We start from the raw sequence: 24,622 nt of genomic DNA on the forward strand, positions 1-24,622 counted from the left end.
TAATTGCTCACATAGATGCCTGGAGATGCCGATCAAGCTGGTTTATCTAAACACTACTTAAGTTAGCCTTGGTGGGATCTCGGCAGCATGGAATGTCATGCAATGTCATGCACGCAGTTGAAATGTTTCTTCAGCCTATGTAGCACCTCTCTTGCGCAATTGCTCCATCAGAACCGTCGGTATTCGAATCGTCCCACGCTCGACTGCAGTCTTGCGACGTTCATAGCTCCCATTAAACGGCATGCGCACCGGAGGTCCACCGTCCAGAGGTTTGGCCGATCGCAGCCATTCGGCATACTCGTCCGCTTCCTGCTTCACCTCATCGATCGGTCGAAGAACGGCTGGGTCAAACATCATGACCAGGTACCCGAACCCACTCAATCCCTCTGGTCTCGCACTGCTGCCTGCAGCCATTCCCAGTAATTGAATCATGACGGCCAAACCACTACCTTTATGGCCGCCCCAGACCGTCATCGCGCCGTCAATGGCCGTGGCCGGATCTGTCGTCGGCTGGCCATCTTTGGTGTAGGCGGCGCCTTCCGGCAAGCTGATCCCAAGTCGTTGGGCGCGCATAATCTGCGCGTGCATGATATTGCTGGTCCCAATATCCCATATCACTGGCCGATCCTTGAGAGAGGTAGGAAACCCTATACACATGGGATTTGTGCCAAATCGACCCTCGACCGCACCTTCAGGCGCGACCATGGGAGAACAATTGGAGAAAATCACCGAGATCATGTCATGTTTAGTGGCCATCTCGGCAAAATACGCCAAATTCCCGCTATACCAGAAATCATTGGCGCCCACAATAGCCATGCCCGATGCTTTGGCTTTCTCAATCGCCAGCTCGGTCGCTCTGTGAGCTACCAGATATCCCACCACGTTGCAGCCATTGAGTTTGACAGATGTAGGACCTTCGCTGGTCGTCTCGATGTCCTTTGAGGATTTGGTTGGACCTGGACTCTTTTGAAGGTGATCGATGATGCTCAATGCCCTAGCCAATCCAGCCATAGGACTCCCTCGGCACTCGGCGTCGACCAAATGTTGCGTGATGATCTCTGCGTCGCTGGGCGGATATCCTCCCGCCTTTTCAAGGGCGGCTTGACACACCTGTATCGCCTCTGTAATGGGAACCTCGGTCATTGCCACGTCGTCGGTCTTCCCTAGACTACCCATGTTGACACTAAAATGAAATGCCCTCGATGGTAGAAAACAAGTTTGAATGGGATTTGTGGTGGAATTCGGCCCAGGCTAATGCGAGATGCTTAAGTGCTTGGACTTTTGGGCAACTGCTCGTCGAGGCCTCCTGCGCAGTAAATCTAAATTTGACAGTACAGCGCGATCCTTCCCCAGAAAATTCGTTCTGTGGGGCATCTGTGTGTGATCTTGGATGTCGTAGTACGACAGTGAAAGTCGGTCGACCGGCTGTTCGGCTGTTCAATTACCTAGGTATGGTTTGCCCTTGATAGCTTCCCCCCATCCTGGAGAACATTTGGCACGCTGCGGATCATGGCCGGGGCCCCGGCTTTTGAGTACCTTCGCTTAAGGGAAGGGTCCCTTGTCACTTTTCTCTTCTGTTTTTCTGTTTAAACTACTAGTACGTGTAGCACTGCTATTCTGTCATAGACAGCGGCTGATGGTCGGGGAAAACTCGACTAAGTTATTCTATTCATCAATCAGGCCCGCCATTCTCCAATGCACGACCATCTTCCTCGGAGAAAAGTCGATACACGCTTCTGTACTCCTTTCCCTGACATAACGTACTGGCTTGCGCGCGCTTCCAGAGATCTCTCATCACGGGCGCCATGATGGACTTGGCATTGACGTGATCCATCAGTTCGATCGTCATTTCAGTACTCTCGGTCGCCAAGTCAAAGCCTGGTCCACCATCTGGACCACTCAAGAAATCCCGACTCGCTGACGAAGTGGATTGAACTCCCTTGATGGGACACATGTGCAACGAATTCCAGCACATGCCACTGCCCGCATTAATGACATCTGGTCGCGAAATCAGCGGAATTTCAGTCACAAGAAGATGCAGAGCAGTGAACCAGCAACAACAGTTAAAGCTCACCTGTTAGAACTTCCGGATCCAGACCATAACGAACACCAGCATTGATTCCTTCGCACAAGCCCACGTAGCTCACACTTGCAACGTAATTGTTGATGATCTTGGCGGCAAGCCCTGCGCCGGCGGGCCCACAGTGATATATCTTTTTGGGATCCGAGAATGGCAGAATGATAGGCTTGACTCGATCGAAGAGTTCCTTGGAGCTTCCAACCATGGAGCTCAAGTTTCCAGTCTCGGCGAAAATCATGCCTCCTGAGACGGGGCAGTCGACAAAATGTCCGAACCCGGAAGCTACAACTTGCTTAGAGACATTCAATGAGGTCTGGACGTCCATCGTCGAAGTGTCAATCACAAGTTTGGACTTGTCACGGACTCCAGCTGCCATGATGCCGGTCGACGGGTCCAGAAAGACTTGCAAGACTGGCTTGCCGGGTGGCAATGACGTGAGGATGATATCCTAGACAGGATTGGCATGGCTGTCTTCTTATCAAACGAGGGCACTCACACATTGTTCCGCAACTTCCTTGGGACACGAAGCCATGTCCACAGGTCCCAGGGATTTGGACTGCCGGAGAAATTCCTTCACCCGCGACTGATTGACATCGCACACGAGCAGCTTCGATCTTGATGGCATCTTGGCTCGAAAATTGAGTGCCATGGGGAATCCCATCCTTCCAATACCAATAAAGCCGTAGGTCACGTTCGGCATTCCTCCATCTTCAGTCCGCCCGGTTGAAGGCATTTTTGGCTTGTCTCCTAAGACGTATATATATGGGAAGAGTTAACGATCGCTGATGGGGCTGGTATCCTATTGCTTTTAGATCCGAGCACGGGGACAGGACCAGAACTTCCAATCACTGGGACTCTCTCGTCAATGAAATCTCTTCGAGTTATAGAATGCTCGAGTTGCGATCAGATGCCGTCTGTTCCGGGCCCGACATCTTCGGGCGCCGGCACACCAGACTAAGCTACCTTCAAAACTGGAGGAGTCCGACCGAGGTCACCAAGAAGTACTTTTCGATTGTCTTTTTTGTAAAGTTGAAATGACACTGATGAAGAAACTAGTCCAAAGGATTACGATGACCTACCTGCCTTGGAGGCGAGATCGGCTGCTCGGGTATTCGGCTGTTCGGCTAGCAAATTTGGCTGACAACCAAATTTCGTCGACTCCAGTTTCTTCAATGAACGAGGTAACGGTACATGACTGGCGGACTAGGGTTTCTACCAGCTGTCTGCGAATTCGAGATGCAAGACCATCCGATAACATTATGCCGATATCAGTCCACACCCTTATTCTGTGTCGCTGACCGCCAAGTGAAGAGACATTGCAAAACATCATAAGATTTCGTTTGATTGCTGAATCACTTCATCGATAATACGCCCCCTGTTACTGAAAATGTCAGAACTATGGCTTAAACATCGTGAAAGGCTGGCAGGTGGATGGAAATGTGTGTCTTATGGAGTGTATGATAGAGAAGGCCCAAATGCCAAGCTGCTTTTCAAACCTCATGGGGACAATCCATTGGGTCGAAGTTATCTCAGTCGCAATGGATACCTGGCCGCACATCTCGCGGAGCCTGAACGGATCAAGCAGTTCTCCATGGATTCAAAGATACTTTGGGCCAAACGGAGTGACGCAGAAATTGCCAATGTCGCTCGCGGCCTGAGCATGTACTGCGGATATATGGAACTGTCCGAGGACGACAAGGGTCTGTCATGGAGAACCAAGGTCGAAGTCGCCAGTGACCCAACCCGGGTGGGAGGCTACCAAACCCGGAGAGTGCAGCACGTGGAAGAGAATGGCAAGTATTTCAAGATTTTGCGGCCAGTCGACCCGATCGTGCTCGAGGTGAGTTGCTTGCCCAGAAAGGCCCTTCAACTGTCCTAATATGTCTATTACTAACCGACACCGTGTAGGATGGATCCCAAGGGTGGACGGTCCTCAAATGGGAGCGAGTGGAAGCTCCGTCGTGATCGTCATCTCCATAGCACCTCTTGTAAAACCATCAGAATGCTCTACGACGCTTCCACTGCCGGTAAACCACAGCAACGGTAGACAGATTCAGCTCGCCGGCTTACGTGGTACCGGTCGATATCTTAGTTATACAACAAGAGTAGCAAGAGTTGCGAGACGCACGCAGTTTTGAAGTTGTAAGGCGCACCGTTTTCTGTCTAATTGTTGAGGCCCTACCGGCTTCTGCATAGAAGCTGTGGGAGGCCGTTGAACGTGGCGACCCAATAGGTTAATAGGTATACCTGTGGGTGGGATTTACAATATATAGGTGAGGTCGGAAGGTCATGAAGCTATACATAGTGAATCAGTACCCCATGCTTACTATGTTCACGGGAGTACTGTGTCTTATCTCTGATATTGTTTTACCATCTCGCCATGACTAGGTACAGGTAAGCAATCGCTTCTTGACGAAATATCTTCGAAAGACTCATACACGGTAAATACTTCCGAGTTTTTACACGTAGGCAAACTATTTTAAAGCACCCGTGCCTGTGCCAATATTGGTAACAAACGAAGTTCCTCGGCAGTTTCTACCGACTCTAGTACTCCCTAATGTGATACGTACATTTTGGATTCCGTGAGGCGTCGACGAGACGACGACGATAATAGCGGCCGCCCCTGATCGTCGACGACCCCGCGCGTTAGAGGGGCGGTCCGTCGGACCCCTCGCCCTCCCTCGTACTCGAGATAGTCGTCTCCTGATCGCGTCGTCCTCTAACCCTAGCGCGAATACTCCGGGTAGATTGGTGTAAGTCTTGTCGTTGAGATCTTCTAATGCTCACCACGGCTTGAGCGATCATGGCTCGCAGATCTAGGGCCTTTAACTAGGAAGAAGGATAATGCGGCGATCGCTGGCCGCTGGTCGAAGTTTTGGAGATTTGAGCCGGCGACCTGCCGCGGCAAAGGGATTCTCTAAGATGCTGAGCGGCCAAGCAGAGCCGTTTAAAATTAGTGAGGCTCACATGACTTGGTAAAGCCAGCAGCAGTATGCGAGTAGAGACCACTCCATTTACCTTGTCCCTGGAACCCTAGTCCTCCCGATCAAGGTGTCTCGCCATGGTCGTCGGAGATAGTGATTAGTGAGTCGTAAGAGTGCCCAAGGTCTTCCTTTCCGAACTCTTGATCGTGTTCCCACCTGCCTTCAATTCTTGGTTTTCATTAGCAGCGCCGCAGTCTGAACGGCGCACCAAAGGCATGCAGTGACTTTCGTCGCAAGGAGAACCTCAATCCGCTTCAGCTGGTCTTGTAACACCATTCATCGGTTTTGCCTCCATGTCTTTCACACTTGAAGCCGTCCTAGGAGATCTGCTCTTTCCTGAACCACTCATCCACTAACGTTACCACCTTTCGAGCAGAGCCGAAGGAACTCTCATATCCATTGTTGTATTTTCCAGAGCTGGAACTTCCCCGGACGATCTACGCAGAGCGCAACCTGTGCAGAGCAAGTTTAGGAATCACTTACCCTCCACCGGCGTATCCCTACTCGTGATGCATGACTAGTCTTTTTACTGCGTCCAGCACAACCTCTTTCATATCTATCTCTGGTCAGTATCTGCGTCCAGGCCGAAAGGCAACATTCGCACCGACGATCTCGAAGTCGCGTCGGCACTAAACAGTTCCGAAGCAAGCGGCTTGCACCATTCAAGGGTCTTTGGGGTGACTTACTGTCAGTCGTGCGATTCCACTTGCCCTTCTCGTGAATGCTTTCGAGCACGAAGACTTCCCAGACGCGTTTGCCTCTGGGTCGAATATGGTGATGACGTGCTTCGCTTCTCCTTCGACCGTGACGGCGTGTCCGCGGATAGGTAGACAAAGGGATTTGGCTCGTCGCGTGTTTGGATGAGCGTTCTTGTATGCGAAACAACATATGTGGACGAGTAGGTATAGCAAAGCCCGTCAAGTGAAGACTGACTGGGGTGGTAAGTGAGAGAGTACATAGACGAGAATTTGGGTCGAGCACACTATTCAAGAGTCACCTTGGTTGTAGTGATAAAACCATACTCAATTGAGACAGGTACCGCTACTGAACTACATAATTAACTCATGTGTAGTATTTCACAGTCGTAAGGATCGGGCGGAAAACTATGCGCGACGTTCCCTTACTCCTGCTTGTTCCTCGTTTTCGCCTTCACAAGCAGCGGTCTCTTGAGGTCACTGATGCCCACACTTACCATTTCTGGTATCTTCCCGACGTAGAGACCTCTCTCAACTTCCATCGCTTCCTGGTCATTCGGTAACTCGAAACGAAACTTTCTGAGAAGTATGCTTACGACCTTATAAATGTTTGTCGTCGCCACCGTCTTACCAATGCACTGGCGCCCTCCTAGGCCAAAATGCATGAGAAGACGTGATTTAGCATTCACCTCGGGCCGCTCCCACCTCGAAGGGTCAAAGACATTGTGATCAGAGCCCCAAACATCGGGGTTATGATGAAATGCATGATTGCAGACGGCTACCGATGTCTAATGGTGAAACACATTAGCAGCATGATCTATGCGTAGTGTTGTCAAAGGCTCCAAAGCCAAAAACAACAAAAAGAAGGGATATAGACATACACCTTGTGGAATATGTTGACCTGCGATAACAACCCCTTCGGGAGACATGACCCGTCGGGCAAGTGGCATGGTGAAAACGGGAGTGACACGGAAATTCTCCTTGATACAGTTCTTCAGATAAGGTAAGGACGCCTCGGCGACCGTAAGCGGATACGCTTCTTGGCCTCTCTCCAGCGGAGGGAGATTTGCGTCGACCTCAGAGACGCACTTGTCCATAAGTCCAGGGTTATGCAGTAAATGGTAGAATAGTAAAGTAGTCGTGGCGCTTGTCGTGTGTGTACCTGCAATGCTATTGTGAATGGTGTCAGTTCGCGTACACCTGAGGAGACATTCAAACTCACATGAAACCAAATGCTTCAGTCTCGAGATCCATTTGAGTAAGTCGTTCCCCCGTATCGGGATGCTTTGCTAAGATCAAGTTTGTCAATAAATCCTTTCGTTCGGCCGCATCAGGATCAAGTTCCTGCTGGAGTTGCACATTGTCTATTCTCCGTTGGACGCTCCGCGATGCGAGGTCAGCGCACGCCTGACGACCCTTGAACAACTGCTGAAGTCCAGCGTGCGGGACAAACGGGAGATATGTCTTCAGTGTCTTGGTCATCAGAGGCCAAGCTCCGGTGACTGCTGCAAGCAAGCTATGGTCGACGACAGGAGGAATTCGCGATTCGTCATCGGTCTCCTGAATTCCGAATGAGTTGCTAAAGGCCAGTTCTCCCAAGACATCGATGACATAGTAATGCAGGAGCTTCTTCAGGTCGAATACCTCTCCTGTGAGACAGTACCGAATGATCTTTTCGTTCAAAAGCTTGATGTTTATATCGAGATACGGTTCCATTTCCTTGACGTAACTACTGGAAAAGCTATAAGACATGTGGCGTCGTCGAATGGAATGGATCTATCGTTTCCCTTGCATTAGAGATATTAGGCCGTTAAACAAACATGAGAATAAATGGCCACTTACATTCTCATTACGCATTCCAAAGACATTAGGGTGTGCTGCGCCATAAGCATCGTAAAACTCCGTCTTTGGCATCGACTTGCCCGACTTCTGATAAATGATTGGAATACAGGCCTCGTCTGTAACGCTCAGCTTGTCTGGGCCGTAACGTACAATCGGGCCGTGTTTTTCGTGTAACTTGGTCAAGTAGTATGGCTGTTGAAGAGTCATGAATTGATGGGCCTGCCAGACATCTGTTAAAGACGCGAGGAAGGGGCCCGGGTATTTCGCTAAGGGGTGTAGGAAGCGTTGATACACCACATATCCGAGCAGTGAGAGGACAGCCAACGCCGAAAGCCATGGTAGCGGATCGGTAACAACTTCTCGAAACAACAGCATCATCGCAGGCGGACGATGCTTGAGTAGTTTCTCGTCCTGGAGTTCGTGGTTGTCTCTGAACGTAAGATGTGTACGGGGCGTTTCGAAGACGACCTGAGTTCTTCTACTGATATACCATCGCATAGCCAGTACGATTTATTGGGCCGGCATTCGTGGCCCCGGATATCGTGGCAGATCGTTAAGCCATGTTCATCCAATGACCATCGGCCTTGCCGCTTTTTTTGTCATCCCGTAGGTATTGTCGGCAGATGGCTACTCTTGCAGAGCACCAAGAGCCACGACGCCCCTCACTACCATGGGCCGTGGTCGGGCTCCCACGACCCCAACCTCTTTGGGTGGTAATGTACGAAAATCATTCGGAAGCTGGACGGCGTTGGTCGGGAAGCCCTGACCCTATTGGTATCTCCACACCCGAGATCACCTTGTCCCCTGCCCCAACGGGCTAGGTCCCCACGGACTGCCCAGGATTTCTCCTCACCCGCTGTCGTCAGCGACTGCGGCATCTGAGTGGATTCCTCACACAGGGGTTTCAACTACCCCGTAAGTCTCAAACTACCTCGTAGGCTTGTGGAAGCTCAGATATTGCGCCCTTCTCCAGTCGTAGGATCTCTTACATCCCAAAACCGCTACGTCTACCGCTACCATGTCTGGAAATGCGCCCACAAAGAAGCGTCGTCGAACGGAGTTAGCATGCACTACCTGCAGGCAGAAGAAGCACGGTGTATGGCTCCTTCCCGAAGCCTGACCTCCTCTTTGCTCTTTGCGTTTCACGCGGCCACTGTCGCCTCGGCCCAGGGTGTTGTGCTGATACGTGATAGTGTGACGGACTCCGGCCGAAATGTAGCACGTGTCGCCGTAAACATCTCGATTGTGTATATACGCCCAGCTCGCACACAGAGAGATTGTCCCATGATGCTCGTCTTAGCAGGTATTATGCTCACACACGATAAACGACGCACATGCTGATAGCGCTTCTAGGCCGTCATTATATATGCCCTGGTCCTCGTCTGGGGATTTCGACACCCGGCCAACCACTTCTTCCCCAGTTATCCGAAGAGAAGCATTTGGTCAGGGTCGAAACTCTTCCAATAATGGGGAAGCGTTATCGTTGCAAGACGTATCCAGGGGGTCCTCATCGGCGGGGCCTTCTGCACAAAATCTGCATGCGAGGCCGCACGAACAAACGGTGAACGTCGAAGATGATGATGGCTTGGTAGACGTCCTCGCGACCACCACCTTCAATGACTCCTCTGACGCGGATATGGGATATTTCGGTTCGTAGAGTCTCCGGCTCTTTCCTCTCGCAGTTGCTTAATTTGGCTGGCAGGCCTATCGTCGAACCATGCTTTGTTTGGCTCCCTTTCAGACGTCTTTATCAAGGCCTCACGGCTATTCGGTGCTGAAGGAACCAATATCCAAGGTCCACCATTGACCCTGCCTGAGCAACAGAGGGGCGATGATGCTCCTCCAACACACGCTGACATGGCAAAGGCAAGCGGCCAAGAGCATAATCCCCAGAACAATAACCGCTCGTACAATCTGCCTCGGTATCAGGATGCAGTCCTTTTGATAAACCATTACTTTACGACTGTAGGGTTCGTGCTGCCATATGTCGATAGGGCTACTTTGGTATCTCAATATCTCAAAATCACGAGCCAAAATCCCCCCAACTTCCGCCGAGGATTTTTCGCACTGATTTCGATCATTTGTGCACTTTCACTCAGTTCTCTAGGGGATGATCATGCGGAAATTTATTACCAGCGGGCGATGGCCGTTCTAAGTCCGCGTTGTTTGAGAGGATCAAGCCTCGAGACTGGTAAGTAACAAGTATCTTCGTCCTGTGGAGCGTGTTGCCCTTCTAACCCAGCTTCAGTGCAAGCGCTACTACTGATTGTGGCCTACCAGCAAAATAGCCAACGCTCGGTAAGCAGTTGGACTACCCATGCCTTGGCTGTCAAGGCTGCTCTGCAGCATGGGTTACACTCCCCCAGTGTAAGACAACGCCAGAGTAAAACCAATGCCGATCTCATGCAACGTCTCTGGACCGGTATAGTTTTCGATGATGGGTGAATATCCATGCCACCCGTCATTATCCACCTGCTAAAATCTTTACAGAATTATAGGAGCAGGCTTGGGAAGACCCGGCCTCGTGCATCCTCACTTACTCCAATCTTATCAGAACGATGGTCTACAACAACCTCTACAATTTTCGGCAGGCCTCATCTCTGTCGAGTCAATGGGTGGACAGGCTTATCTCTCTACACTAGGGCATGCATTCCGTCTGGCTTATTCCTGGACACGTCTAATTTGCGAACCAGGTCCTCCTCAGGTATCCTAGCTTCAATCGTTGGGTTCATGTACAACCATAACGTCGAAACATCCGAGCAGCGCTCCCTGTCAGACTTGATACGAGGTTATAACGAGCTTTTTCGGCGATTACAAGACTGGCGTGAAACGGTCTCACACTTTGGCGGCCTTGTATCCATCACCGAACTCGGCGGCCTCAACGGCTGTTACGAGGCGCTGAGGTTACGGATTCTTTTGTCCATCCACTACCATCGGCTACTTTTGATGACAAGCTGGCCGATAATCATTGCTTTTGCAAATGTGCTCGTGGAAGGTGTTGCCGAATCACACTCTGGCCAGTCTCTGTCGTGGGACGAGTACACACCGGTGGCCAATACCAACTGGTTCGCCGTCAGAGAGCTTTGTGCAATAACAAATGCAATCACTACATCCGCAGAGCCTTTCCTGCATTCAAATGCCGCATGGTATACCTGCAATTATACATGTTAGTGTGCCTCCCCGAACCAAGCCGGAGGGTTGCTAACACGGACAGCACTGACCGTGTGCCTCCATCTGTTCGTTCTACTGTTGACGTCGAGGCTTGACAAGGAAAATCAACTCGGCCTCTCAGCAGAAGAGATCCGGGATACATTGGAATCTAGCCTGAATAACATGAAAGTCCTGGAACGAACGAGCTTAATGACATACAAGGCTCGCAAGTGCTTGGTAAAGCTGCTAGAAGCATTTGACATTCTAGGTGAGTACTTCAGCCATGCACCTTCGGAGCATGGCGCAATCGATATATTCTTGCGCTTATTTGATCGTTTCGCTGCTTCTCACACTAAGCTGGAACTGACGTTTCAACCAACCCCGAAAGCTCAGCAGCAGATTGTCCCACTGTTCGGAGCAGTGAACGGAGATGTGGATCTCTCGGAATTTATCCGAAAGTCTGCGGATGAATTCCTTTTGCAAGCCGGTCTTGATGACTTTCTCAACACCGATTTTGGGTCCTATGGTGACAATGCCTGGCTCTGATGGTGCACAAGTGCAAGCAGCCACGTTATTGGAAGGGTCATCGTGTTGGGAACTCCCGCTTGAGAAGTGTCCGATGGGGAAGTCAGTCTGTCACAACATTTCTCTCGATATCACATTGGTTTTGAGATGGAAGATACAGATAGTCATTCGCGAGGTATGAGAATGTCAGAAGCGTGTGCGTCCCAAGGCCATCAGTGGCGACTCCCCATCTCTTAATTTCCATGAAGACCACATTGGCTTCCCGAGAAATGACGGTGCTTCTCACAAAGGACCTCTTCCGGACTACCGAAAACCATGCGCTTCCCTAATCCTCCAAGGTGCCTTACAGAACATATACAACCGCATACAACCATATACAATTTTTCCATTCACGGTGCCTCAACCCGCGTTTTCTCTGACTCGAAAGCACCCTTGCAGGCGACGTATTCTTTAGTAAGGTGCCGCACCACTCAAAGGAATTGACGCTCGCAGAGCTTCACACGTAAACCCTTGACTTTCGGAAAAGATGGAGCACAAACTATGCTCACTTCGCATTGCGAAAAGATCGTCCTTTCCACTGAAGGAGTACGGTTGGCATGATACTGCCGATGACGATGAGGGCGGTGACGATGCCTGCGGAGCCGTACAGGCCAACGTTCTGGATCATGGGAGGAAACCTGTTCATGGCACGTCCGTCAATAGGAGAACCCGGGATCATCGCTGGATAGAAAGGACTTACCAGAAAGGACCAATAAAGCCCCAGGTCTGTCTGACAAAGGTGATGAATACACCGACTGATGCGGCTTCCTCGCGATAACAGTCGACGGCATAGGTGATCATGACGGTTGTGACGATCTGCACCCCAGCATAACCAATAGCAGCTCCAACCAGGGGGGTGATGTTCCATTTGTCTGATGCTCTGCCAATCTGAACCAAGAAGACAACCACGCCGCAGACGCAGAGAAGATAGCCAATGTAGCTCAGCCACAGGCGATACTCTGGCTCGGGGCGCTTTAGGTCGCGTCTTTCACGCCGCAGCATCCACTTGTCAGACAGAAAGCCGCCGATTTGCTCTCCTAAAATTGCGCCGACGATAAAAGAAAGGTTTTGCAAACCAATCTGCTGGGTATTGAGCCCAAATTTCTCGACGAAGATTTGCGGCACCTCAATGGTGGGAAGAACACCTGCGATCAGAAACACCATGGAGTAAGTGGCGGCAGGGACCATAATACAAACATGGCCGGCCATCGCTAGTGGTCGAAGAAAGTCCCAGATAGTAAGAGGGGCGGGATCGATCCGGCCAAAGGAGAGGTACTCTCGCTTCACAGCCGACGATGGAGCATTCGTCGGGATGCCATTTGCATCGGTACGTCTGATGTAGCGGGTTTCGGGTCCGAAAAACAGGTAAAGCACGAACTGGACGCCGTTTATCTGCATTAGATGTGAGCTTCCGCCTAGCTTCCAATACCGTCCCTACGACAAGTGGCGGGCAGCGGGATTCACCTACAATGGCAAGAATCCAGTAGATCCAGCGATAGTTGACTCGGTAGGCCACGAAACCCATGATAAAGGGCGCTACGGGCACTCCCATGGTAACCATAATTGTCCAGATACCAATGTACCGACCACGTTGCTTTTTGAAAAATGTTTCGGCGACGACGCCGCTACCAATGGCAAGCGCAGGGCTGATAAAAAATGCTGTGATGGCTCGACACAAACCCATGGTGGCATAGGAGGGGCTCTTAGCGCACCCAATATTACCTACAAGACTGCATACCAGTGACAATAGGAAGATGGGACGACGTCCGTATCGATCGGCCAAGGGCTTCCAAAACAGAGGTGCACCACCGAGGACGGCAATGACAAGAGAAGTCAAGTAGCTGGCCCGTTGGAGCGAGACACCAAGGTCCAGGTGGATTTCAAAAAAGGCGGACTGGATGGCTCCGGCTGTGAAGGTCGCCATCATTGCATGAAAGCTGACAAGGGCGAGGTTGGTCGTTTTCTAGTCAATCAAAAGGCAAAACGTCAGCATTTTGCACCTGGGGCGCGCAACGCAATCAAATGGCACTAACCTTCCATAATGGCCAGTTGTAAGGGTCGGCATCGTCCATGGCTGGGATGGGGTCGAGATCCAACGTGCCATGAACCCGTAGAAGATATTCCCGGTGCTCTGGCGATAGCCCGTCAACCGTGTCGGATCCGTGGTAGGGGAGCATGACGGGATTCGCCTCGGACTTTGACGGTGCATCCACTTTTCCATCGTACCCAGCCGAATGAGAACTTTCGAGGTGTTGTGAAATATTTTTGTCCGGATTCATCTTGAACTTGGAATTCGCTGCTAGAGCATCCACAATTGGAAACGGGAAAGACGCCTGATAGAGATCAAAGGTCGAGAGCGATGCTCGAAATGCAGACTTCAGAATTGGACGCCTTCGAGTGTATTGAAGGTACAAATGAAAACAATGTGAGCGTACCACTCAAGGTCAGGGCATAGAGCTTATCTATTCCGCTGTTCGTCGAAGTTTTCCGGAGAAGTGGTGTGCGTCGCACACCGGAACCTGGAGACACATCGGGAAGAGCTCTATTGATTGGGTGGAACAGCAACAACCCCGCGGTCTTTCCGCGAGGAGCTCTGTGGGGATCCCCACGATCATGTACCTCGCCCTCGCTTCTTTGAGATTGACGTCCTTAGTGTTAGTAAGTATAGCCTCGTTGAGGCCGCGTGGGTACTGGAATAATGTATGCTTACTCTTATACGCTCCTTAGATGCTCCTCGCGCTGAAACGGCTTGAGTACATCTATATTCGGGACTGTACGCCGCTCTTAAAGCAACTTTCAAACCATGTTAGGATTGGCGTAGCTTAAGCCTAAAATACATAGGGCATTGTCAAGGAAGCCATCCTCAGTAGTGTGTCCGCATCTAAGGGCCAATCGCACAAGATACTTCAAGTATATCTGACCATCAGGCGTATCCAGATCGTGGCGCTGGAAGCGTGGTTAATCCACGCAGGTCAATCTGAGCACCAATTGACTGTAAGACATGCCATCAGAGCCTACGCAACAGCGGTCTTCTGGTGCTTGGCTATCGGCATGTGCATCGTTATGCCATTATACTCAGCGGCGAATTTTGATCTCTGCAAAGTCCGTTTCAATTGCCAGACCTGAGCATCCCGCCCGTCATAGGGGTGTCAAAATTCTATATCACCCATGTCCGCATATCCGAACTCCGCAATTTACAAGTCCGCAAACTTAGGCAATTTGTGACGTCTCTGCCATTACGTTCTGACATCTTATATGTTACATGAAGCTCTCGTCTGATCTGCAGAGGAAGTCAGATACATATTGGACTGGTAAGGCGAATACCCAGATTTTGTCCAGTGGTTGTTGCATCTATTCTTCAAATCACTTCTCAACACGCCAGTACTCGAAGTATTGCCTCTAACTGGCATCACTTGCTAGGCTCGCAAGATCACATTAGATCCTCGCACCTTCCGATAAACCGCTTGTTCACCAATTTTTTGGTTGATAACAACTGATTGTCTTACATCATGGCTTCCGTCAAGAGACTCACAATTCTGATAACTGGCTGCTCTCCAGGCGGAGCAGGAGCTGCCCTTGCCATCACCTTTCACGATGCTGGTCACCATGTCTTCGCAACGGCTCGAAATCCGGCTAAGCTGGCCCCATTCGTTGCGCGCGGTATCAAGACCTTGGGCCTAGATGTGACATCGGCATCGTCCATCGCATCAGCCGTGGCCACCATATCCTCCTCCATACCAGATGGGAAAGGTTTGGATATCCTCGTCAACAATGCAGCAGGCAGCTACACAATGCCCGTTGCGGATGCGTCTTTAGACTCGGCAAAAGAGTTGTTCGATTTAAATGTCTGGTCGCAGATTGCCGTCACGCAGGCTTTCTTGCCCTTGTTGCTCCAGTCTGCTGCATCTTCTGCAGACCCAACCGCAAACCGGACCATGATAGTCAACCACACTTCAGTCGGATCCGTAACGGCACTCCCCTTTCAGGGGATCTACAACTCATCCAAGGCTGCATTCGCCATGCTGACCCAGACGCTGCGACTGGAGCTGGCTCCCTTCAATATCCGTGTTATCGAACTCAAGACGGCGGGGGTACGGACAAATCTCATCTCCAATAACAACGTCAATACCAAGGGCGAGCGGCTGCCACAGGGCTCGATATACGAACCAGCGCGTGAGGTCGTTGAGAAGGCCATGAGCCAGCAGGAGCTGTCGAAAATAGGCGTCTCGGCGGAGCAATGGGCTTCTGAAGTCGCGACGCTACTACTGGGAAAGAATCCACCAGCTGTCATTTGGAGGGGTGAGAGCGCATTGCCAGCCCGAATGGCAAGTATGATGCCTTGTAACATGTTTGAGGGGATGCTTAAGAGGATGACTAAGCTGGATGTTGTCGAGCATATTATCAAGGAGAGCAGGAGATGACCTGTCTGGTGTTGACGTATGATGATTCCCTGTTCAGGAATAATAGCTGGATAAGAGCTTGTACCGACTCAGGCAGGTTGCAGTCCATGATCGATATTTGGTGGAGCATGCACAGTTGTAATCATGTCGCCGAGTTTATCATTATCTCGAAGAGACAAACTCCTTCATGGCATCAGCACCCATATAACTTTTGCAGAAAATTAGCAGGTTTTCTGGTCAAACACCCTTCTTCTAGGTACTCACACGCGGAGAAGAATCTCGGCGAACTCGTCTAGACTATCAGCTCTTCCATGCTGGAGGAAATGTTTAAATGAGTAGTTGCTGATAATGAACTGCGGTCTTTCTTTCCACATATGAGCAAATTCAGAGGGGGATTTCGCTTCCCACAAATGTCGCGATATGGTCCAGCGATGGACGCAGGCCCAAACTCCTTGGTCGTCTACTCTTACATCAGCTCCTGGTCCGCATAACAGGGTAAGTGAAGGTCTTACTACCTCCTTGTGCGGGACCTCGCATCATCTCATAGATTTTCAAAAATGAGTGTGCCATGATAATGGTTCTTCGCACGCACTCTGCAAATATCCAGCTCTGCAAAGTGACGGGATTTATTAGCAAGGGATTTGCAGGCAATACGACGCATGTCAAACTGACCTCCCACTTTGGCGTCGGGTTGCGCGTCTCACGGTGGCCATACTGCGCGCAACCACTCAAATTCTCGCGCACCTTACAAAGATCACCCAACCATGCCTGCAACAATGCAATGTCACTCTCGCCCTGTGCACGTAGTGTAACATCCCCATGGAGAAGACGAATAATCTGATATAAAAAGAGTGCTTGGGTTCGAGCAAGCTTCTCCAGCGGCGTCGCCGGTATATGGCCGGTTTCAGCATTGACAAGTTTTTTCACGCCGTTATGTATTGCCCGCATAACCATACTTGTGTTTGCCTGTGTACGGTGAGTATAAAGTACACTGGTGGCGAAGCAAGATAGAATGCATGGTGGTGTATAGTCTCTGTAGAGGTAGCGGTGCATGAAAGGTGTCGCATTCTGCGAAGCAACGTCGTCGATAAAGCTTTTCACGCGATTAACGGTGTAATGTAAAGGAGTAGTTGGATCATAAAGATGCCAAGGCTCCACATCTGCCTAAGATGAAACAGTTAGCGGCAGCGCGTACAGAATGACACAAGGCTGGCGGATGATGGTCGTATTTCGATACATATTGTAAGTTATAATAGGTTCAAGCTTACACAGATACCAGCCATATTCCCATAGGCCTTCATTACCTCTTCATCCACAGGACTACTGGAGCGCTCTTGCATAATCCCTTGCTCGACTTGGAAGAGCCATGGATCCTGATTCGGTGTTAAGTTATTCTCTATTAAGGTGGTGAAAGGATTCGTGGTAACGTTTCCGTCGAAACAAGCATTTATCATGAAGTTTTGCAAAGAATCAGTTGTTGCGTCGCCGAGTCGAGGATCCAGGCAAAAATCCCTAAGCTCGTCGTTCGGCGGATGGCCTTGGGCCACGGGAGAGCATGTAGGGCTTTCTGAGGCTATCTCGTTCATGAAGAGCATCGATGCCTCAGTTTGGCCGTGGTCAAACTGACCAGTCGGAATGTTCCTGCCGTAGATGCAGGATACTCTCTTATGCGCACATCTGGAGCACACGGGCTTTCGTCTATCGCATCGCCTTTTCCCAGAGACGCAGTTGTCACAGTTCTTTTGTTTTCTTTTCGGTAAGCTGTCCATTAGCGCGAGAAGATCCATTACCTTTACTCCCTGAGAGTAATCTGTGGGATGGATGGCGGATTTTCCGGATAACGACTAAAATCATGTACGAAGCTGCTCTGCAACTCCGCAAATAAAACGCGCAGTCCGCCAAATTCCGCTAAACTTAGTTTGATCGAGTCAACATCCGCAAGCCTTCAAAGGTGTCAAAAATACCAAGACGAGGATTATGTCAGCATTTTGGCACGCAAGACAAGGTATCTCAAGAGTACGATTCAAAGCCATTGCATTACAGCCGTATGAACATTCTATCCTGGTAGTGGTCTCCTATCATTGCTCTCGTGTTCTCTTGCTGCCTGGTCTAGTGCGTATACACGGAGATAAGATTTCTCATACATTCCTGGAAGACCTCGACTATCAACGTAGCAATCAAACGTAGTACCTGATCATTTGTCGTCGCTCTCATAGTGGGTGCTCACTGGTTTCCCTTCCCCTGCTTCCGCTTGTTCTCCTCTTCCTCGGCATCAATCTGAACCAAAGCGTCAGCGACCCCAAGCTCTTTTAGTTTTCTTGTCTCGATGACGAAGTTCGCCACAAACACGGCTTCTTCGTCCCCAGCATTTTCACATCTAACATGATGACATCCTGGAGGCTCATACCAGCTTTCTCCTGCGCAATGTATGACAGGTCCATGGCTTTCATCACCACATATCATCTGGTTCAAGACACGTCCTTGGATGACATTGGCAGTGACTGCTGCTCCTCCATGCCTATGAGGAGGAACTGCAGCGTTGACTGGAAAGGTGCTTTTCACGCCGATAAGAGTCATTCCAGGGATATTAGAAGGCTGATGTTGATACACGGTTTCGCGCTTGCTCAGAGGATGGCTAATACTTCGTGTCAATATCTCGTTTTCGAAGTCTCTCACATATGCTTACTCTTTAACCATCCAGCGTCCATCGACCTTTACTACCTTTTGGTCCTGCCACTGTAGGGTCATATCGACCACGGCTGCCATGTTGGTAATTATGCTGAAGCTTCTTGACCATATGACTCCGAGGGAGAAGGATGCGCGGGTCTGCGTAATCTCGTGCTAAGGTTAGTGATGTTTAGGATCTCATAGTATTGAGGTATCTGAATGTTTGAGAATTCTTGAAAACCCGAATACGACAGTCATTACTTGTGTTGGACGCCCTATGGCGTTTCTCATGGATCAGGTCTTTTGGATCTAAGTGATATGTGTTCTAAAGCTAATTCTTCATTGTTTCGTAGCGATCTAGTGGAGGTCTAGAGCACCTTCGGTTGGACTTGCCAAAAAGGAACATTTCTTTCCGTGGGGCATGACGTTCGGATAGGACACCCACCTCTTAGCCTTTATAAGTGATCAAGATAGACTGATTCCGACTTGGCACACTTTTTATGTAACGGCCCGCGTACACTACACGATCACCACTCCTCTAGGAGACCTGTCGTCGGTAAATCAACATTACGGAGATACACAATTGCTGCAGACCGCGATGATACACGAACAGATGAAAACTGCTCAACGACGACAACATCCTGAGACATTATCAAGACGTCATGGCTAGGCCTTAGCCTTTACAGGTATAAATTCAAGCTAGGGCCACCTGTCGAATCTATCAACGCCTGGCAGGCTGGCTCCGATATTAAGGAAAGGTAATTGTCTTCTTATTAGTGATGCGGCCTATAAGAATAGTATAAGTACATAATCATAGAATTGCGAGTGTATTGGAGAGACTGGCAAGGTCCATATGATAGAGCCTTACAGCATCAGGCTTGAAGACAGGAATCCAAAGTTTTTCTACTTGCAAAGGCTCCCTATGTAGACAGAACAAGTCTTTTACCTCTTGGGGAAAGTTGGAGAAACCAAAATTGATAAGAAAGTCTGACCACGATACCTACCGCCACCCGGATAAGTGAATCCCCGCAAAACCACCCCAGACTGCCATGATGTGGGTTCTTCCTGACAGGAGTGGGATTCTCTCCTCACCTGCAATGACTCGTGCGTTGATCAACCTTGGTGCACAACTAACCACCATATATGTTGGAAGACTGAGTGTTACGGCAAGTGCGGGGGGGACGTTGTATTGGCCATACTGTGAATTCACGACGTTGTCGTGACAATCTTCGAAGCACACAATCATGGCTTTTCTGGATAAGGCTATACAACTTGTCACTATCAGAAGCTTTGCATATTGTCTTCTGGCGTTTATTCTGTATAGGATCGTGGCCCAAATCATCTACTATCGTTACTTGCATCCTCTCAGAGACTTTCCAGGTCCTTTTTGGGCGTCAGTCACTCGGTTGTGGATCGGATGGCATTGCTGGAGACAGACAGAGCTCGAAACAGAGAAAGCGCTACACGAAAAATATGGTTGGCTGTTCAGTACCACCCTGTTTGTACCATCTAACGAAACCGTTCAGGACCTGTATTGCGCATTACGCCCACCCTTCTACTGGTCAGCGATTCCTCGAAGCTGCCACTGATATATCATCGCCAAGCGAACAAGACAGACCATTATGTTACAGGTTCGTTTGGGATAACAGAAAGTGTTTTCAACATGAAAGATCACCGAATGCATGCCAGGTTTCGAAAGCATATAGCAGGACCTTATAGCTTCACCAATATCAAGAAGATGGAACCCCTCATCGACGGCCAAATGCAGCATTGGATAGGAAAGATGGTGGAAAGATATGAAAGCACAGGACAATCCTTCGATTTGTGTGACTGGGCTGTATACATGGCATATGATGTCGTCTCCGAGCTCGGGTTTGGCGCTGCCTTTGGTTTTGTCGAAGCAGGAAATGATGTTGGAGGGCTAATCAAGGGTTTCCACGACGGCATGGCCTTGTTCGGTCTTCTGGCCAGATTTCATCCCTTCACCACCTGGATCAAGACAACAAGTCTGGGAAAGAAAATGCTTGTGGCCAAACCGGAAGACAAATCTGGCATCGGTATTTTGATGCGGTATCGTGACAAGCTGCTCGATGAACGTCTACGGCAAATTGAAGAAGGTGCGAAAATAGACCGGGTTGACCTTCTGCAAACTTTTTTGAATGCTCGCACCGAGGATGGGCAGCCCCTCGACATGGACTACATCCGGGCCGAGATTCTTCTGGTACTGCTAGCCGGTGCAGATACAACAGCCACCACGTTTCAGGCAATGTTCTTTTACATAATGTCAACACCTCGGGTTTACGACAAAGTCATGCACGAAATCGATGCGGCATCACAGGCAGGTTTTCTAAGCGACATGGCCCAGTTCGATGAGGTCGTCGCACATTGCCCGTACTACGTGGCTTGTGTCCGCGAGTCGATGCGATTATGTCCATCTGCACCCAATATATTCCCGCGACTCGTCTCAGAGGATGGCATTGATCTCTACGGGCGATATGCTCCACCAGGCACAGAAATTACATGCAACCCATGGCTACTGCATCGCGACAAAGCATTCTATGGGTCCGATGCTGATCATTTTAGACCAGAGCGTTGGCTGGAAAGCGAGTCTCGAACGCGAGAGATGCTCAAACATAATTTTGCGTTCGGCTATGGCTCCCGCGTCTGTCTCGGCAAAGACATTGCGATCATGGAACTCTACAAAGGTCCACTGCAGGTTGGTGCAATCCTATTGCGGTTTCTGCTCATGCTAACGACATGCAATTGAAGTTTTTCCGCCTTTTCGATGCCCAACTTGTAGACAAAACTCGCGCAGGAAGATTCATTGTCCACGGAGGTGTTGGCTTCTGGGAAGACATGCAGATCACCGTCAAGGGACGATCGACAAAGAAGTTCTATGAGAAGACGGAGGATTCAAACAGATCCGTAATTGCTGAGAGACTGTTAGCATAGTTCGGGCGAAGCTGCGCCTGTACTTGTTCTCTTGGTGGTGTTGGATAATCGTTTAATCAAGATTTGACTGACCGTTTCTTGGTCATTGACACAGATTGTCTTTGGATATCGACTTGGCGTACACGACAAAAAGACCCTTGCTTGAAACGTGATGCCCATGCGATAGGTTCTCACGTTCTTCCGCAAAAGGCTTGGGAAATCATCATCCGTGGGGAGGTGGATGCACCCAAGGTACGCGCGGGGAAATGGGTACATAATTTCAACCCACCTTCGGATTTGCATAGCCTGAATACTGCCGCAGAAGGACACTCATGTGCAAATTAAAGCCACAGCCTACGTAACGCTGCCCTTGAAATGTTTGAGCAGGGTCGAACAGATCTCGGCCACACCATGAAGCGCGTAATCGTGTTCGGCGCATCCGGCGTTCAGGGTTCTGCCCAAGTCAAAGCTCTGGTGCATGCAGGCCACGCTCCCATCGCAGTCAGTCGGAGCCCAAAGTCATTGGTCGAAGGTCAACAGATTGAGACCATAGCCTTAGACTTCAACGACAATGATGGTCTCGTCAGAGCGCTTGAGGGACCTGAAGTCATCTTTCTTAACCTGCCTAGCACCTCTTTTCAGCCCGGTCCACCAATAATTGCTGCTGCAGAAGCCATCGGAAGAGCGGCGGCCAACAGTGCAAGTGTCAAATTGATTGTCTTCAACACGAGTATGCCGGTGCCTGAGGAATGTCAGAACATCCAAGCACAAGATGACCGGCGCAAGATGAGAACGTTGTTACGAGCAACCGGAGTGCCCGTAATAAGTATTCAACCAGTTGCGTATCTCGACAACCTCCTTGAGGGCTGGGCGCTTCCCCCAATCAGGGATCGACATACAGTGGTTTACTGCCATAAGCCAGACCTGCTGGTCAGCTGGATATGTCATGATGATCTGGCAAACCTGATGATCGCTGCTATGGACAAACCAAGTCTTGCTGGCCGCAATATTCCGGTTGGGGGGCCGGAAACGGTCGTGTTGGAAGAACTGGCAGCAAAGCTGAGCAAGGGATGGGGCACGAAGATGAAGCATGAGAATCAGACCGTTGCTGATTTCTGTGACAAAATAAGCAAAACGATGCAAGGTCGAGGATTGGAGACGGAAAGAATCGTGAATCAGATGTACAGGGCATACACATACTACAATGAAGTACCAGAGTTTAAAATCGACATGGACCCGGTACTGAAGGAGCTGCCAGTGAAGCTGACTTTGATTGAGGATTGGGCAAAAACTCATCCAGTCCCTGGTATGAAGATTGAATGAGTGCTATAGACTGTATTTCTTGTGACTGTGTACAGGCAATATGGACAATGGGGTTTGGCCTCAACGTTTGAGGTTTTGTTGATAATCTGCTGTCGGCTCAAGCAGAGAGACGAGGTTCAGCAGCGAGTTGGCTCGATTGCTCAGTATGATTGATTGTCTCCACCTGGTTGACTGTTTCCAAAGCCGACTTCTCCGCTGTGTCCAGGTCTGTCAAATGCACAACAACCGGATCACCAAAGAGCTCTGCCAAATCCTCAAGAGATTTGCCCTTGGTTTCGGGGTAGAAGAATGCCACAACCAAGACGCTGAAGAAAGTCACACAGACGAAGACTTTACACTGTCAGAGAGACTTCAAGTACAAATACGAAGGTCAAGATGCATCTTGAACTTACCAAGGAAGTATTTCCATCCGATTGCAGCAAGAGCAGTCGCTCCTGGGGTGACATAGGCCTGAGAGCGTGTTAGCCAGGCAGCAAAGGCTGGAGGAGACGCCATGCTCACAATACAAAATGCGAAGTACGTGAAGGTTGCGAGAGCCACACCTCGAGCACGAACATTTGTCGGATATATCCTAAGGCAGACGGTGTCAATTTTGTTAGAGAGGCTCAGTGGGAAATGGAAACATACTCTGATGAGTAGATGAATGATGCCGCATCGAGGAAGAGACCGTAGAAGAAGACAAAGCTAAAGGAATGATTAGCACCAACTGGGGATCAGGGCCGAAGAACATACAGCATGAAGGCGAAGACAGCCACCTTCTGGCCCCCAGGATTAGGCTTCGGGACATCGACGTATTTAGCCACCATAGCCGTTTCAATGATCAACGCAACGAGGCACCCTGCTAAGCCGATAATAAGTACCTGCTCCGCGTTAGTGTCTCTACGTTACACAACAAGGTAACCGAGTCATCTTACAGGTCTCCGTCCCGTTTTATCAATTGTGAGTAGAGATCCCAGATTGCCGAGTGCTCCAATCAAGGTGTAGATGGCATACATGAGTAACGGCAGGACGCCGGTAAGTCCTAGGTCCGTATAGATGATCACGCTGTAGCTGCTGATGGTGAGACCCCCAGATGACTGGGCGGCAAATTGAATGAAACAGGCCAAGAATGCGCGCTTGAAATACTTTCGCGTGGTCAAGATGGCCCAATAGCCACTTGGATTGGCGTTCTCAAAGACGATCTGTTCTCTCATCTGGTAGAACTCTGCACGTGCCGCAGGATCATCATCCCCACCAACAGTCTTGTGCAGACGACTAAGGATGGTCCATGCTTCGTCGGAGCGGTCCTTCATGATCAGCCAGCGAGGGCTCTCGGGGACGAAGAATGTGCCGATCAGGAGGATCAGAGGTGGAAGGACAGTTAAAGCGATAGGTGCTCGCCAGCCGAAAGTGAGATTTTTGGCAAAGAAGCAGCCCACTCCAACCCAGGCCGCGAGGTTGTAGCCACAGACCAGGAAAAAGCCGTGTAAACCCGTCAACATACCACGCTTTCTGGGCGTCGATGTTTCTGACAGATAGATAGGGACCAAGGTAGCAAGAGAACCAAGACCGCAGCCTTGAACGATACGGAAGACGATGAGCATAGCGATATGGACGCTGCCAGCTGCGAGAGCGCCACCAAGGCATGCCAGGACACTTGTATATACCAGTCCTTTCTTTCGCCCAATAGCATCAGCTAGAGGACCAATTGAGAGTGCGCCAACTGCTGCTCCGAAGAAGAAGAGCGCGTTCAGAGCTCCAAGGATGTGGTTTGTATATGCAGCACCTGATCCAGTCGTCGATAAGTTGAAGTAAAGATAGAATCCAGGCTGGCCGATACTGGTTGCGACTGAAGCGAAGCCTTGAGAATCATTATCAGCGTGATGAGCATTCTCATCGATCAAGCGTGTCTTACCAAAGCCATACGTTAAGCTTCCAATAGCGACGATCAACCCAACGCCTAAATTGTAGGCTGTGGTCTTGGTGGACATGTTTGCCAGCAAAATG

The 24,622-nt window shown here is 50.0% G+C and overlaps 12 protein-coding genes across 12 annotated transcripts; 5 read left to right on the forward strand and 7 right to left on the reverse strand.

The window, feature by feature from the left end:
• Positions 1-135: 135 nt before the first annotated feature.
• EDD37DRAFT_672807 (malate/L-lactate dehydrogenase) lies at positions 136-1,176 on the reverse strand (the record flags this gene model as incomplete). Its single annotated transcript, XM_062819458.1, has 1 exon — positions 136-1,176. The coding sequence occupies one exon, from the start codon at positions 1,174-1,176 to the stop codon at positions 136-138; it is 1,041 nt and encodes a 346-aa protein (XP_062667111.1).
• A 494-nt stretch (positions 1,177-1,670) lies between these two features.
• On the reverse strand, positions 1,671-2,809 carry EDD37DRAFT_105981 (3-hydroxyisobutyrate dehydrogenase, variant; the record flags this gene model as incomplete). The annotated part of the gene is made up of 3 exons (XM_062809174.1): positions 2,577-2,809; positions 2,075-2,528; positions 1,671-1,998 (listed from the first exon to the last, which is right to left on the reverse strand). The coding sequence occupies exons 1-3, from the start codon at positions 2,778-2,780 to the stop codon at positions 1,673-1,675; spliced, it is 984 nt and encodes a 327-aa protein (XP_062667112.1). The 5' UTR covers positions 2,781-2,809.
• A 371-nt stretch (positions 2,810-3,180) lies between these two features.
• On the forward strand, positions 3,181-4,170 carry EDD37DRAFT_105985 (Lipocalin-like domain-containing protein). Its single transcript, XM_062809175.1, has 2 exons — positions 3,181-3,920; positions 3,989-4,170. The coding sequence occupies exons 1-2, from the start codon at positions 3,468-3,470 to the stop codon at positions 4,043-4,045; spliced, it is 510 nt and encodes a 169-aa protein (XP_062667113.1). The 5' UTR covers positions 3,181-3,467; the 3' UTR covers positions 4,046-4,170.
• A 2,014-nt stretch (positions 4,171-6,184) lies between these two features.
• On the reverse strand, positions 6,185-7,979 carry EDD37DRAFT_659089 (putative benzoate 4-monooxygenase cytochrome P450; the record flags this gene model as incomplete). Its single annotated transcript, XM_062819015.1, has 4 exons — positions 6,185-6,547; positions 6,641-6,929; positions 6,982-7,535; positions 7,602-7,979. The coding sequence occupies 4 exons, from the start codon at positions 7,977-7,979 to the stop codon at positions 6,185-6,187; spliced, it is 1,584 nt and encodes a 527-aa protein (XP_062667114.1).
• A 527-nt stretch (positions 7,980-8,506) lies between these two features.
• EDD37DRAFT_637470 (uncharacterized protein) lies at positions 8,507-11,551 on the forward strand. Its single transcript, XM_062817047.1, has 9 exons — positions 8,507-8,697; positions 8,795-8,904; positions 8,955-9,250; positions 9,304-9,792; positions 9,850-10,042; positions 10,092-10,244; positions 10,295-10,767; positions 10,816-11,019; positions 11,140-11,551. The coding sequence occupies exons 1-9, from the start codon at positions 8,620-8,622 to the stop codon at positions 11,295-11,297; spliced, it is 2,154 nt and encodes a 717-aa protein (XP_062667115.1). The 5' UTR covers positions 8,507-8,619; the 3' UTR covers positions 11,298-11,551.
• A 269-nt stretch (positions 11,552-11,820) lies between these two features.
• Positions 11,821-13,777, reverse strand: EDD37DRAFT_696684 (major facilitator superfamily domain-containing protein; the record flags this gene model as incomplete). Its single annotated transcript, XM_062820136.1, has 4 exons — positions 13,349-13,777; positions 12,784-13,278; positions 12,016-12,749; positions 11,821-11,953 (listed from the first exon to the last, which is right to left on the reverse strand). The coding sequence occupies exons 1-4, from the start codon at positions 13,592-13,594 to the stop codon at positions 11,821-11,823; spliced, it is 1,608 nt and encodes a 535-aa protein (XP_062667116.1). The 5' UTR covers positions 13,595-13,777.
• An 855-nt stretch (positions 13,778-14,632) lies between these two features.
• On the forward strand, positions 14,633-15,961 carry EDD37DRAFT_106074 (short-chain dehydrogenase). The gene has a single exon (XM_062809177.1). It carries the CDS (start codon positions 14,825-14,827, stop codon positions 15,734-15,736), a length of 912 nt encoding a protein of 303 aa, XP_062667117.1. The 5' UTR covers positions 14,633-14,824; the 3' UTR covers positions 15,737-15,961.
• Positions 15,807-17,582, reverse strand: EDD37DRAFT_106060 (uncharacterized protein). The gene is made up of 5 exons (XM_062809176.1): positions 16,984-17,582; positions 16,388-16,879; positions 16,231-16,324; positions 15,980-16,175; positions 15,807-15,923 (listed from the first exon to the last, which is right to left on the reverse strand). The coding sequence occupies exons 1-5, from the start codon at positions 17,500-17,502 to the stop codon at positions 15,878-15,880; spliced, it is 1,347 nt and encodes a 448-aa protein (XP_062667118.1). The 5' UTR covers positions 17,503-17,582; the 3' UTR covers positions 15,807-15,877.
• Positions 17,583-17,743: 161 nt separating this feature from the next.
• Positions 17,744-18,700, reverse strand: EDD37DRAFT_668064 (uncharacterized protein). The gene is made up of 2 exons (XM_062819315.1): positions 18,402-18,700; positions 17,744-18,350 (listed from the first exon to the last, which is right to left on the reverse strand). The coding sequence occupies exons 1-2, from the start codon at positions 18,479-18,481 to the stop codon at positions 17,939-17,941; spliced, it is 492 nt and encodes a 163-aa protein (XP_062667119.1). The 5' UTR covers positions 18,482-18,700; the 3' UTR covers positions 17,744-17,938.
• An 877-nt stretch (positions 18,701-19,577) lies between these two features.
• EDD37DRAFT_668065 (cytochrome P450) lies at positions 19,578-21,468 on the forward strand. Its single transcript, XM_062819316.1, has 3 exons — positions 19,578-19,858; positions 19,909-21,098; positions 21,152-21,468. The coding sequence occupies exons 1-3, from the start codon at positions 19,627-19,629 to the stop codon at positions 21,332-21,334; spliced, it is 1,605 nt and encodes a 534-aa protein (XP_062667120.1). The 5' UTR covers positions 19,578-19,626; the 3' UTR covers positions 21,335-21,468.
• A 256-nt stretch (positions 21,469-21,724) lies between these two features.
• EDD37DRAFT_652608 (uncharacterized protein) lies at positions 21,725-22,636 on the forward strand (the record flags this gene model as incomplete). Its single annotated transcript, XM_062818466.1, has 1 exon — positions 21,725-22,636. One exon carries the CDS (start codon positions 21,725-21,727, stop codon positions 22,634-22,636), a length of 912 nt encoding a protein of 303 aa, XP_062667121.1.
• Positions 22,637-22,733: 97 nt separating this feature from the next.
• EDD37DRAFT_567927 (general substrate transporter) lies at positions 22,734-24,606 on the reverse strand (the record flags this gene model as incomplete). Its single annotated transcript, XM_062814167.1, has 7 exons — positions 22,734-22,966; positions 23,029-23,086; positions 23,138-23,207; positions 23,264-23,320; positions 23,369-23,496; positions 23,551-24,476; positions 24,531-24,606. The coding sequence occupies 7 exons, from the start codon at positions 24,604-24,606 to the stop codon at positions 22,734-22,736; spliced, it is 1,548 nt and encodes a 515-aa protein (XP_062667122.1).
• Between the last annotated feature and the right edge of the window lie 16 nt (positions 24,607-24,622).

Source organism: Exophiala viscosa, assembly GCF_022695815.1.
Source record: "Exophiala viscosa unplaced genomic scaffold EDD37scaffold_10, whole genome shotgun sequence".
In the NCBI taxonomy this organism is placed as follows: Eukaryota; Fungi; Ascomycota; class Eurotiomycetes; order Chaetothyriales; family Herpotrichiellaceae; genus Exophiala; species Exophiala viscosa.